This window comes from Urocampus carinirostris, chromosome 2 (assembly GCF_059441175.1).
Source record: "Urocampus carinirostris isolate Australia breed hairy pipefish chromosome 2, RoL_Ucar_1.0, whole genome shotgun sequence".
Classification (NCBI taxonomy): Eukaryota; Metazoa; Chordata; class Actinopteri; order Syngnathiformes; family Syngnathidae; genus Urocampus; species Urocampus carinirostris.
In genome coordinates this window covers 26,337,764-26,351,988 of record NC_142350.1, presented here as the reverse complement: position 1 = coordinate 26,351,988, position 14,225 = coordinate 26,337,764, and the positions used below count along the sequence as shown (strand labels likewise).

The 14,225-nt window shown below is 40.1% G+C and overlaps 1 protein-coding gene across 1 annotated transcript in view; it reads right to left on the bottom strand.

The window, feature by feature from the left end:
* Positions 1 to 14,225, bottom strand: part of LOC148371529 (CUB and sushi domain-containing protein 3-like) — a 290,824-nt gene that overhangs the window by 196,033 nt on the left and 80,566 nt on the right. Inside the window, exons 6-7 of the mRNA XM_088326066.1 lie at positions 8,785 to 8,897; positions 1,310 to 1,387 (exon numbers count right to left, since the gene is read on the bottom strand). Of these exons, the coding sequence (XP_088182192.1) occupies positions 1,310 to 1,387; positions 8,785 to 8,897 (191 nt within the window). The remainder of the gene's footprint in view (positions 1 to 1,309; positions 1,388 to 8,784; positions 8,898 to 14,225) is intronic.

Sequence of the window (14,225 nt, the reverse complement as noted above, 5' to 3'; positions counted from 1 at the left end):
AAGCTTATGATTGATGCCCACCTCATGTTCTGTATTGTCCTGTCTTTTTCCGACTGCCTGTCTGGCTGATACGAAGGAGAAGGACGATTTGAGATGAGTCAGCGGACCAGCATCTGACCTGAAGCATGTCAACCCCTGCATTTACCAGCTGGCAGAGATGGGAAGCTGCGTCGTGGCCGTCATAGACTTTCTGGACAGTTTACAGGCTGGGGGCGTCGTTGGTGTCATGCTCTTTCCGGACATCTTAAACATCTTACCTAGTGTTTACTATTCTGTGTACAGTAATGCTAATTGTGATTCACCCTGGTCAATCCTGGAAGGAGGATTACCACATGTGAGGTCCTTTCTCAAGGTTTTTTCTTTTTTCTTCACACTGAGGTTTTTGAGTTGTTCCTTGCCCGCATGCTGCTTTAAGATCAGGCAATTGTGCAATTTTGTAATTGTAATCCTGTGCAGTCCTTTGAGACATTTTTGTGATTAAGGGCTATATAAATAAATGTGACTTGACTTGGCTCCTTTTTCACCACGACAGACTGGCACAGGGCCCACATGACTGCAGACGCTACACCGATCCGTCAGTCGATCTACGGTTCCATCCTATCTTTGCTCGTGAACAAGACCCAGATATACTTAAACTCCTCCATTTGGGGCAAGATTTCCTCCCTGACCCGAAAAGGGCATGCCACCCTTTTCCGGCTGAGAACCATAGTCACAGACTTGGAGGTGCTGATCTTCATCCCAGCCGCTTCACACTAAGCTGCAAGTCGCCCCACATAATCTGCAAAAAACACATGTGGACTGGATGGGCAAACTTCCATGCACCCTCAAGGACCCTGCAGGAGGTGTAGTTCTCCAACTCACGTGTTACAAATTACCATCTCGCTGGAAAGCTGTCCTGGAAAATGATAGAGATCCTGGCAATTGGAACTCATGTATTAAAGCAGAGAAACTCAAATCATTCAAGACAAGTGGCCCTTAAAGTTTATGGCACATGGCTGTGAAAACATGTCCCAATTCCAGTTTAATACAGTAATCTATCACTGTATCACAGTTTACTTTTCGGAGTTGGCTACTTCCCATCATGCATTGTGTACTGCATTCTGACTGGCTAAACAGTTGCCCCGCCCTTTTCTGCCTGTGTCTCCCTATACGTCAATAACATTGCAGTCTAAGTTATCCAAGTAAAACGGCTTGATGGTCGTACATTTGGAATATTAACCATGCAGAAAACGAGGGATTGCTGTAGTTCCTTCAATGCAATATTGAAAAAATTGCATTTAAGATTCAGTAGGACAAAAAGACAACTTACTTAAAGATAGCTTGTGAGCGTCGTCCTTCCCTGGTAATAATTTTACACCTCTGGATTTAAGCTCTGCCGAACTTTTCACTGGTTGGAACACACAAACATACACTTAAATATTTTAGATAAAGAAAAGCTTTATGTGTATTATGAACTTGTAAGAAAATAAGATGCGAGACTGGTATGTAATCCCTTGCATACTCTGCAGGTTTATAGTCAGTTTAAACAAGCTTTTAAAGTCTACTAAACTAACAAGTGTACGCACCTATTCCAAAAATGTATCGTAAATTCCGGACTACAACATGCACCTGATTACAAGCTGCATGCTCATATTTATGAACAAAACTCAATTTTGTCTTTGTACAAGCCTCGCCTGATTTTAAGCCGCAGGCTATTAAAATTAGATAATTTATTTTAGGGCCTGGGCACACCTGGCGCTAACCGTGTCGGGAATTTGGGATCAATGCCTTTGGATGCAGTGCCGCATACCGGACTCCATTTTCAGTTCCATCATGTTTTTTATTCTGCTACGGGTTGTTTTACGTATTTTTAGGCACATTTGCCGTGGCTCACAGGTGGCAAACATGCAGCCCATGAGCCAGATTAGGCCCGCCAACGGATTAAATCTGGCTTGTGAGACAATGCCGAGAGAAATGCAAGAGAAAAGTGAGCTCCAGTTTTGAATACTTTCAATATGTTTACTTGATGTCACCAAAGCCAGGTGCCATTCATAAAGAAGCTGGAGCTCTCTCTCCTTTTTTTCTCTCTTCATCTCTTCTTTTTTAATCTCTCTCTTGCTCTTCTTTTTCACTCCCCCTTTCTTTTTCATCTCTCTTTTTTTCTCTCTCCCCTTTCCCCTTCTTGTTTTCCCTCCATTTTTTCCTTTCTCTTTTCTTTTTCTTTCGTCTTTCTGTCACTTTCTCTCTTTACTCTCTTCTTTTTTCTCACTTTTCTGTTCTCTCTCTCCTTCTCCTTCTCTCAATCCGTCTCTTCTATTTCATTCTTTTCTTGTTTTCTCTCTTTCTTTTTTTTTCTCTCTCTCTCTAGATTTCTTCCTAGCATATTGCCCTCAGGTAAAATGAGGTTGATACCCCTGCCATAGCTGGTTTTGTTTCTGTCTTTAACACCTGTATTGCACAATAGGGCAAAAGGTGCCCTCTGCAACGCCAAGCATACAAGTGTATGTATTTAAAAATACAACGAAGTTCGGTTGTAGTTTATTTGAGTATTGATTACAAAGTAAAACAGACGGACATAAACTCCTTTCCATTATAATTCCCGGGTGAACGATGATGACTGTCTGACACAATTGCACTTGACCTTTGACTGATTTAATTATGCTGCTATTGAGTTTATTGTACGTCTGCACTTTTACTTTCAGGGAGTATATTGGGTTACCTATGGGTATTGGGTTTTTACCTATATTTATTCAGAATATTTATGGATATTTGCATTTTCTTTTACTGTGAATGGATGACTGGATGCTCCAAAAGGTTTCGTTGTTCTTTGACAATGACAATATATTTTCTGAGCTGAACTGAACTGAGTTTTGTTTTACAGCTTCCTCGACACACCTTGTAGAATGGATTACTGACTACCTGACAGGCAGACCGCAGTATGTGAAACAGGGGGGCTGTACATCGGACACCGTGGTTAGCAGCACAGGATCTCCGCAGGGGACCGTTCTCTCTCCGTTCCTATTCATTCTATATACATCGGACTTTAAGTACAACTCTGAGTCCTGCCATGTGCAAAAGTTTGCCGATGACACTGCGATCGTGGGATGTATCAGAAACGGGCAGGAGGAGGAGTACAGGAAATTGATTCAGGACTTTGTCCGATGGAGCGACGCAAACCACCTGCACCTAAACACCACCAAGACCAGAGAGATGGTGGTGGACTTCAGGAGAACCAGAACTCACCCGGTTCCTGTAACCATCAAGGGAGAATGTGTAGAATTTGTCCAGACCTACAAATACCTGGGTGTGCAGCTGGACAACAAACTGGACTGGACTGCCAACACAGAAGCTCTATGTAGGAAAGGGCAAAGCCGACTTTACTTCCTCAGAAGGCTGGCCTCCTTCAACATCTGCAAAAAGCTCCTGAAAATATTCTATGAGACAGTAGTGGCAAGCGCCCTCTTCTATGCGGCAGCGTGTTGGGGAGGCAGCATCAAGAAGAAGGATGCCTCTCGTCTCAATAAACTGGCTAGGAAAGCGAGCTCTGTTGTGGGCAAAGAGCTGGACAGCCTAACAACAGCAGCTGAGAGACAGGCACTGAAAAAGCTGAGGTCAATCATGGACAATCCATCGCATCCGCTTCACAGCATTATCTCCGGACAGAAGAGCAGTTTCAGTGACAGACTGCTGTCACTGTCTTGTACTACGGACAGACTGAAGAGTTCTTTTCTTCCTCATGCCATGAGGCTCTTTAACTCCACCCGGCAGAGTAAAGGCCCACATTAAACCACACCACCTACATTGGATCTTACTGCATTATGTGTAGCACTATTTAGTTAATCTATATAACATGCTAAAGTGGGCATTTGCACGTCACACTGGGTATTTGTATATTGTTTTCTTTTGGCTTTATTATTGTATTGTTCTCAGCTCAGGGATGCTGCTGGAAATGTGAATTTCCCTTAGGGGATGAATAAAGTATCTATCTATCTATCTATCTATTTGTGAACCATTAATCTTCTATTCCTCACACGGCTGCTCAGTTTCATGTTCTTCCGCCTAGCGTAGAAATAAACACCATGGTGTACGAAAACACATATTTGAAGGGAAAAACTCTATTCAGCCTTCGGTATAACTTTCAAATTGCTTAATACGCTACGGTGGTAGCATCCATGAGTACTTGCACAAACAATGGACGGATGGTGTTAGATGTTAATCCTGCTCTGTGACAGATCGCATATACAGTAAGTCCAATTAAGTTGGAGATGTGAACAATTTGAAAAAAAAACTTTGAAATTAACCAAGTCTTAGGTATGACTCGGCCAAGTCTCGAACCTGTGACGGGCACACAACCCTAAGGCCATTGAGATTGTCTATGTCTACCGCTTTACACAGGGCACACCGCATGATAAGGCACAATTTAAAGAAAATCTGAGACTTTTATGTGCGCCTTATGGTCGTGAAAATACGGTACGTCACGTGTTTTCAGATCATTTGACCTTACTTACTTTGTTCCTGGTTTTATTAACCCCTTGACAAGTAAAAATAAGCTAATGTGTAACAAATAAAAACCTGTAAAATTCAGCTAGAACTCAAATCCAATACGTACCCAAAGTAAATTAAATGCTATTCCTGGACTGTTTGGATAATTTGTACTGTTTTTGGTCACTTTTGAAGTTCCTTCCCAAACTTAAACCATTACTGCAAGTACTACCATCGTTGAGTAATCTGAATTGGAACACATAGAACTGAAAGCTTGTTATACTCACCTATTTTTATTTTTTTGTGTTTACAATTAAATGCATGCAAATTAGTTTTGAATGGGCATATTAGCTGGAAAACAGGTTATACTATAGTTTGAAGGCTTATCTGGTACCTTGTCAAATTTGATCATAATCTGAAAAAGTAAACATTGTAATTTACAAATTATTCTAATCATAGGACTAGGCGTTTCCAAAAGCGGCCATTTGGAGACGACCAGTTTACAGCGCTAAAACCTTTGCAACAGTAAATTCATGTAAGACTCAATTGTGAAAAGTAACCAAATGTAATTCAAAGGGCTAACAAATAAAACATTGGAAATTAGGCGTTGCAAAAATGTTGGCCTCCTCTGAGTCAATACTCTGTACAACTTCCTTTTGCCGCGATCACATCCACAAGTCTTTTTGGGTATGGCTCTATATTTTGGACATTTTGAAACATAAAAATTTGGCTCATTATTCCTTACAAAACAGCTCAAGTTCATCAAGCTTTGATGATCGTTTGTGAACCGAATGTTTCAGATATTTCCAAAAAAGCTCTGTAGGATTAAGGTCTGATCATTCGAAAATGTTTCTATTGTTAGCTTTAAACCATTACTTTGTAGGGTTTCCTTAATATTTCGGGTCGTTGTCCTGTTGGAGGGTGAACCTGAACTCATTCTCGGACTAGGACTCAAACTGATTTTTTGCCATAATCGCCCTGTATTTGGCTCCATCCATCTTTCCACCAACTTTCACCATCTCCCAAGTCACTGCTGAAGAAAAGCAACCCCAGAGCATGATGCTGCCATCATCATGTTTGCCAATGGGGATAATGGTTTCAGGGTGATGTGCAGTATTACTTTTACGCCAAACGTAACCCTTTGCATTGAGCCCGGAAGGTTCAGTTTTTGTCTAATCTGACCAGAACATCATGTTTTACATGTTATTTGTGTCTCTCTTCTTGTAAATACTTTTGCTTGGCACAGTCGGTCAAACAATTAGTAATCTCAGGAAACCGTAATTACAATCACAGTTCTCTGACCATATCAATTAGGCACCCTAACGTGTAATCTCGCTTTGTTTTTTGAAGCTACAGGGACACAATATGGAGGATATTGTTCAATGCGGAGGGCTTTTAATTTATATTTGATGTGTTTCTCAGGGATTCCTTGCAAAACATATGAAATTACTCATCACTTAATAAATTGGTTGATAATCTTTTATTTTTATTGATAATATACCATAAAAAAAATAACAAAAAATCGGAGACACTGTTTGGGAACCGAGTCGAGCCAAAAGAGCCAATTTTTTTAAAAGAACTGTCCACTCTTCTGAAGACAGAAGCAGGCATGTTGGTGTAATTTTCACACACTTTTTAAAAAAGGTTTTATTGCGTGGTCTATAAGTCAGACCGTTAAGAAACAATGCAATGTTAATAATTCCAAGCATTTTCAAGCACCCAAAATTCAATCAATCATTTTGCTGATCTTGAAAACTCAAGATTAAAATTTAAACATCTTCAAGCACTTCACCCAAAACTCAATCATTTTCCGGACCTTGAACATTAAACATTAAAATTTAAGCATTTTAAGGAGTCCAAACTCCCGTACGAATCCTGAATGTGCAATAACTCGGGCTTGTAAAAGGGGTATAGAGTATTTTTTTGAATTTTTGTGCTGTAGATTTTCACATTCATGCGTTAGCTGAGCCAATTCTCGCTTTCCCTTTTCGGTGTCACTTGCACCAGATGAGCAATGTACTCCCAGTGGACGCTGGCATCATAAAACTGCAGTCACATGGAATGAGGCATTCTCAAACCATGGAAGCATTAATCATCATAATGGTAACAAGTAGTATATGTTTGTAAATATTTTATTATTGTCTTTTATGGTTTTGTCCCCTCCATGTCTCAGCTTATGCACCAAACACTTGCTGCAATAAGCTTCATATTTTATTCATGTAGACCCATTCTGTGGAAGATTATGTTACACTAGCGACTGTTCTTATCGGCTAAAGTTGAGTGGACAGGTGTGAGTGTAACTCCTCGGGTGTTAAACTGCAAATGGTTCACGAAGAAATTAAAGACTAGCTGTGGAACCCTGAAATTAACAGATCCAATCCAGACACTGCCCTGTTCTTCCACTGTCAAGTTATGGTTTAATGGTAAAAGTGAAATGCTATTTTGCAAAGTTATTGTCATGGCTTGTTCTCGGCAGTCCCTCTTTTCCCCCAAAAATGGCAAGTGTTTTCAATTTGCCAATCAGCCACTTCTGCTATAAATAACCCGGGCTCCCACCTCACTTTGCTTAACCATTTTGATTCCTGAAGACTTTCACTCACCAAAACGACAAGCTTCGCCTCCCTCGACTTTCTCCTTCAATTCCCTTCATGTTCCAGTTTCTCCACTCCAAGACCTGCAACTCCAACCCTCTTCCTAAAAGGTATTCGCAAATCTTCTTCTCAAGATTCCCTCCACCCCAAGATCCCCTCTCAAGCGTCTTTCCATCCTCAAGTTATCCCTCCTCGTCCCAAGACCTGTTACTCTAACCTCAAGTATCCTTTTTAAGATTCTCGTAACCCAAAAATCCCCTCTCAAGCTTTAGAATACAATGTTTATTTTTTTAATTGTGATCAAATTTGACAAGGTACAATGTAAGCCTTCAATCAATTGTCTCACCTGTTTTCCAGCCAAGATGCCCGTTCTACACTCATTTGCATGCATTTAATTGCAACAAAAAATGCCAGAAAAAAAAACTACCATTTTTGTGTGTTCTAACTCGGATTACTCACTGTTTGCCGCACTTGCAGTGAATATGTCAGTTCCGACCAAACTTAAGAGTGGTATCTTTCAAAAGAAACCAAAACCGTCCATATTCTCCAAATGTTTCTAGAACAGCATTCCATTTACTTTGGGTACGTATTAGAATGGGATTTTAGGCAAATTTTACAGGAATGTTAAGGAGTCAGTTTTAGAGGTGACCTTTGGAGTACTCTTTTGGGTAATCTGGGTAACTCCATTTCGACCCCACAAACCCTTAAGTATATTCTAAAGCTAAATTAAAACCCCTCCCTAATTAATGCCCTAACCAGTTAAAAAAGCTTTGACTATACCTGGATTAGTCAGTTAATTCAAACATGAAAAGCAGAAATATAAAGAATAGTACTGTAGAAGTAGGTCAAAAAGTAGTGAAGCTGTGCAAATAACCCTTTTTGGATGCAGTCTATTGAAAACTTCAACTTGGCAAAAGCCATTTTTATCACATTTGACTTAAAGTATCTTTTTAAATGACAAGCTTTAAAAGAAGTTTTAATTCAAACGCATCTGAAGTGCCTGACAATCCTTCAAGACCAGGCATGGGCACACTACGGCCCACGGGCCACATGCGGCCCATCAGGCTTTTTTTATCCGGCCAGCTGAGTAAAAATAGTCAAAATGTAATAACAAAATATAAAATAATCAATAAAGTACTAATGAGTATGCAAATTGCTGAATTCCGAAATTTCCAAACCGAACAAAGATTTGAAAATTGAAATAAAGCAAATATTTGATTTGGAAAAAAAACAAAACAAAACAAAAAAGTTGTCGGCCACTCAGGCGCAGACGTTTTGTATGTTGTACGTTTGACGTATAAGATGCATGCCCCAAGCTTTCGGGCAGACGATATTTCAAACACTGCTATAATACAAAATACTGCTACGTAAATATTACAAAAGAAATACCACAAAATACTGCTACAGAAATAATACGACAGACATACTACCAACATACAACTACAGTCTCTCATCTCATTAGCTGCACCGCTTATCCTCAGTATGGTCGCGGGGGTGCTGGAGCCCATCCCAGCAATCATCGGGCAGTTGGCAGGGGACACCCTGAACTGGTTGCTAGCCAATCGCAGGGCATACAACTACAGTAAAACTTCAAAATACTAAACATTAAAAAAAAAATACTGCAAAAAATACTTTAGAAATACTACAAAATAAAAGTACAGTAATACTATAAAAATACAACTAGAGTAATATTACAAAAATACATGCAAAAACTTGTGTAAGCGTGTCCAACCTTGATACTGAGCCCTGAAGCCTTTGTGACGATGGTTGCTCTCTGTTACAAAATGCAACCGCAACCAGTTTCTTTTGCTGATGATGGGTGCCGGAATATTCATCCCAGTCAGCCTAAAAATGAAGAACACGGGGGAAAATGTTAGCTTGAATTTAAAGAACCCTGGGTAAATGAAATTATTGCTCTTACAACAAGGTTTGTACACCTTTTGCTCGACCAATTCAACCACTTTTCAAGAACTTTCAAGGACAATTTTTCCAGCACCTTCAAAAGAAGAAATCCAGCGCCCATCAAAATAACATTGTTTTTTGTTGGCTTTGCTGCTAGCACATACTTTATGCTATTTTATGCTGTTCCTGACTCTGATCTACAATCATGTAATTGTGCCAATTGCCTTGCTATAAACTGACATGAATTCTGCTATTCTACTCCCACAATGCACTAGCAGCTTGGCTACGTCACACTTGTTTAAAAACACAGAAAAGGCGTCATAGGATTTGGGTAATATTTCAGTTCAATACGGACGGCAACAAAAAGACAAAGTATTGAATGTATAAAAAGTTTTTAAAAAATGAGCCAAATTTGGACTAGTTTCAATTATATTGATTGCTCCGAAACAGAAAGCATTCGATCTTACAATCTTAAAGCCTGCTGATCATTTGTTCTTTGTTCTTCAGAAGATCTGCGCTTAAATTGGTTCAATCTGAGTTACACATAGTTATTCTTTTGCGTTTTTTGTCGATCTAAAAAATATTTAAATGTATAGTTCATGTTATCCCCAGCAAAACATATGAAATTGCTAATCATTAAATAACTTGGTGTATATTTTTCTTATTATTTTTGATAATATAGCACTAAAAAAATAAATAAATCTGAGGAGCCGTTTGGCAGCCGAGTCAAAAGAGCCGCTTCATGAAAAAAAAAGCCAAAATTCCAATGTCTAGTCAGATAAACCTGTCCTCTTGGAAGCGACAGTAGGGGGGAAATAACAACCTGATAGTGAGGAATGTTAACAACATTGGCGTCATTTTTACGTCAATTTTTTCTTCATTCAAAGGCGTGGTCTATCGAGGCGGACCGCCAGGAAACACGGCAAAGGAAAACATTTCAAGCATTTTCAAGCACTTCACCCATAATTCAAGCATTTTCCTGAACTTCAATATACAACATTGAAATTAGAGCATTTTCACAGCTTTCAAGCACCCGTACAAACCCTGTTTTGAAGATATTTACACACAAGCAGCGAAAAGATTTACTATTATTCAGCTTTTACTGGAACACTATGTGCAGTAAGTGTGGACCTATTGATGCAAATATTGATATTATCGATAGTATTTTTCTGGTGGTAATACTTTACTCCTTCACCAATATCCTCGAATTGCACTGTGGTTTGCAATCAAAATAGCGAGCCCTCTTTCTCTCTCACCCTGCGCTCTTTGAGACTGACAGCCACACTTTGCCCTAACTAGCCACCGGCTGGTCTGCAGCATCCTGCTCGTCAGTCAGCGAAGAGGGCAATGAGAGAAAGAAAGAGCCGCCATAGTGATCTGCCCACCCCTACCAGAAGATGATTATGACCGAGGCGAACGAGAAATGTAGCACTACTGTGGCAACACCACTAAGTTACATAAACACATGAAAAAAAACTCACCCTAGAGAGAGCAATGAGTTGCAACCAGAAATGTGTTACACCTGATTGTAATCACCTGTCCCCTGGGCTCTATTTAAGCTGCGATAGTTGGTTAGGCAATAAAAAATATCGTTTCGTATTATCTTTTTTTGGGAGAGTTTTATAAATATTTTAAGTATATTCTCTGTGTTTTACTGATTTTATGTAAAAATGGAAAGTTTATTCTTTTTTCTTATTTTGTTATTTCATTTGTCCTTTTGTTTCTTTTTAGCCGTTTTTGTCTTTTTTTTTTCATTGGTCCACATCTTTAAGTCATTCCGTGCATAACTTTACAGGATAATTGGTAATGTGAGGATTAATGCAACAAGACAACCCGAAGAGCCGTTTGGGACCCTCCCTAACAACAATAACAGGCTAGAGACCATTAACAGAGGAGAAGGCTGTCCAGAGTTGTGTCCTCATTCGTGCCCCGAACACCAACGCGGTTAAGAGAACTGTGAACCAAATGTTAGGTTAGATTATTAAATTGTGTCACTGAATATGTAGTCATGATTGCGCAAAAATGAGGGCTAACTCTCCCGGTTTGTAATTTTTAGGTTAGGGTTTTAAAGCGTTTCTACGGTTTCTAAAAAGGGTTTTGCCCTGAAACTAGGTTTTAAAAGGCTCCTAAAGTTTCCATCTTGGTTTCCCAACTGAGTTTGACCCTGAAACAAGGGGTTTGTTGTGTTCGCAAGGGGTTCGGCTAGGGTTTCCAACCATGGATTCCAACCAGGATTTGGACCCAAATCTAGGGTTTTAAAGCATTTCTAGGGTTTACAGCTAGAGTTTCCAAACAGGGTTTGGCCTTGAAACAAAGGTTTAAAAGCTTTTCTAGGGTTTCTGATCGAGGTTTGGCCTGAAACCAGTATTTTAAAGCGCTCCCAGGTTTTCCAGTTAGCAATTCCAAACATGATATAAACCCTAAAACTAGGGTTTTAAGTGTTTCTATGGTTCTTAGCAAGGGTCCTCCAGCGTTTGGACCTGAAACAAAGGTTTTAAAGTGGTCCTTGGGTTTTCATTTAGCGTTTCAAAACAAAGTTCTGAAACAAGGGTTTTTGGCGTTTCTAGGGTTTCCAACCAGGGTTTGGCCCGGAAACTAAAGTTTTAATGTGTTCTAAGGGTTTCCTGCAAGCGTTTCCAAACACGGTTTGGCCCAGACACAAGGGTGTTAAAGAGTTTGTAGGGTGTCTGGTTAAGGTTTTCAGCCATGGTTTGGACCTAAAACTATGGTTTTAAAGCATTCCTTGGGTTTCCAGCTAGGGTTTCCAACCAGGCTTGGGCCTTAAACTTGGGTTTAAAAGAGTTTGCAGTGTTTCAGGGTGGGGTTCATGACGGGTCTCAAACTCACGGCTCTGGGGAAGTTGTGGCCCCCAGGTTGATGGTTTGAGGCCCCCTCCTTAATATGAAAGTCAAAAGGAGATGGTGTATTAATTTACCACTAAATGTTGCTGTATTCCGTCATGCCACTGAAAAAGAGTGCTAAAAGCTCAAAGGAAGAAGACAAAATACGGAGGCTCAAAGTGACCATTATTACATTTGAAAAGAGAAATAAGAAAAAGGAAATTAAAGAAATGACACAAAAAGCAAAACTCAAGAAAAAAGAAGATAAATGAAAGAAAATGTAAAGAAATAAGAAGAGAAAACATTTTTTTGTTTTGTTTTTGTACTTCTTCTCTTTTATTTAATTTATTTATCTTTCATTCTTTCTTTTTTTTTACCATTTTCCTTTTGCTATCCTTTCCCCTACTTTTCTTTTTACTCCATCCATCCATCCATCCATTATCTGCACCGCTTATCCTCACTAGGGTTGCGGGGTGCTGGAGCCCACCCCAGCCATCTACGGGTAGTGGGCAGGGGACAACTGGAACTGGTTGCCAGACAGTCGCAGAGCACACAGAGACATACAACTCACGCGCTCATTCACACCTAGGAACAATTTGGACCCTCCAATTATCCTGACAGCACATGCAAACTCCACACAAGGAGGATGGTAGCTGGATTTGAACCAATGGAACTCTGCCGCGGATGCGCTAACCACTCATCCATCTTGCCACCCTTTTTACTCCAGTTTTCCTTTTTTTTGCCTTTTACATATATCTTTTCCCTACTTTTTATTTATCTTTAAAAAATCTTGTTCCCCTCTTTTAGTCTTTTTCTGAGAAAGCTGGGTAAAAAATCAAAGAAAAGGGATGCTTTTTGCTCAGTTTCACTCTCTGTAATTTATAATCTTCCTTTGACTCATTTTTCTACAGTGGACTAATATAAAACACTTTAAAAACCGCGGAATGCTTTTGTTGGTACCTTTTTTTTTGAAAAACGTTATTTGGCCCAACCTCACCCGGATCCAACACCACTAACAGACTGAGAGACAGTTAACTGTAGGACAATACCTTATAGGCAATATAAGTTATTGTTCTAATATAAGGCTGTGATCCACAACATGACACACTTTACTACCCAGTAACACCTTGATGTACATATCGGTTCAGGGTTCACGGATCCTTTAACCACATGGGTCGTCGGGGCACCAATAAGGACGCCACTCTGGACAGCCTTCTCCACTGTTGATGGTCCCTGGTCTGTTCTTGGATCATGGGAAAGGTGGCACCAGTCAATTCTTTAATGTTGTTGGCCCAGTCATTTTTTGTTTTTCCTCTCCGGCCCCTTGGACTGTGCACTGTCAGGGCCATACACTGGTTGGACATTCTGGTCCAGAACCATAAGAATGCTTTAAAACTCCAGTTGGAAATCCTTGCCAGAAACCCCTGAAAGATTTGGAAAACTTAGTTTGAGGCCAAAACCCTGGTCAAACCGCTGCCTGAATTCAGTCCACACGATCCGTACCACTATTTTGTAAATGGAGTGTGCCCATACACCGGTGCTGATCTAAAATCTTTTAAAAGACTGGATGATTACTAGTTCTTTGTAGCAGGTACACGTTCCTGTGCTTTGTTTTTCCAACAAATGCATCGCCGGGTCAAATGTTCCCCTTGCGCAAACGTTGCTAAAATGACTTTGTATCTGTTTTTGAGGAATGTAATACAACAGGAAAGCATGGGGTATTTGCACCTTTTACAGTTAATATTTACTTAGGCAAAATGATGTTTTTTTTCTTCCGTTGACAATTTGGCAGTTCATTTCAGCATAATAAGCTTAAAGGCAGAGTATGTCACAGTTTTCTGTTTGACTCAAGATGAACAATGCCGTCTTCTGTCTCTTGAAATTCCAAATCGGGCTTAGAAACTTGCCCACCGCACAGGAATTAATCAACATGGTAAAAAGTTGGGGCGGCACGGAGGAGCCCACTGACCGAAGATAGCTGGGATGGGCTCCAGCACCCCCGCGACCCTACTGAGGATAAGTGGTGCAGATAATGGATGGATGGATAAAAAGTGGTGGATATATTCTTCTGTTGTGCTAATATGTATTTGTTTCAACTCAACTGACTTGCGCTTAAGTACCACTTACCATATGTCATGGCTTTCATTCTGCCAGAAAAGGCTAGAGTAGTACAGTGTTGAAATATTGTCAGGTGTGCTGTGGGAAATTATCCAGTTTGTGTGCTTGTGTGATAATCCTGTTGCGAATGTGCAATTGCAAGGCACTGCATTTTATTGAAAAACTTATAGTTCCACGTTTGTAAGTGACTGATTGCTTGGCCTACCAGAATTGTCACAGTTTTAACAGCATAAGAAAGGCGAGGCATAGTTTGCAAGCGATCCTGACTCCTTCTGGGAGATTGATACAGAGGAGGGGATTTCCAGCCCCCCTT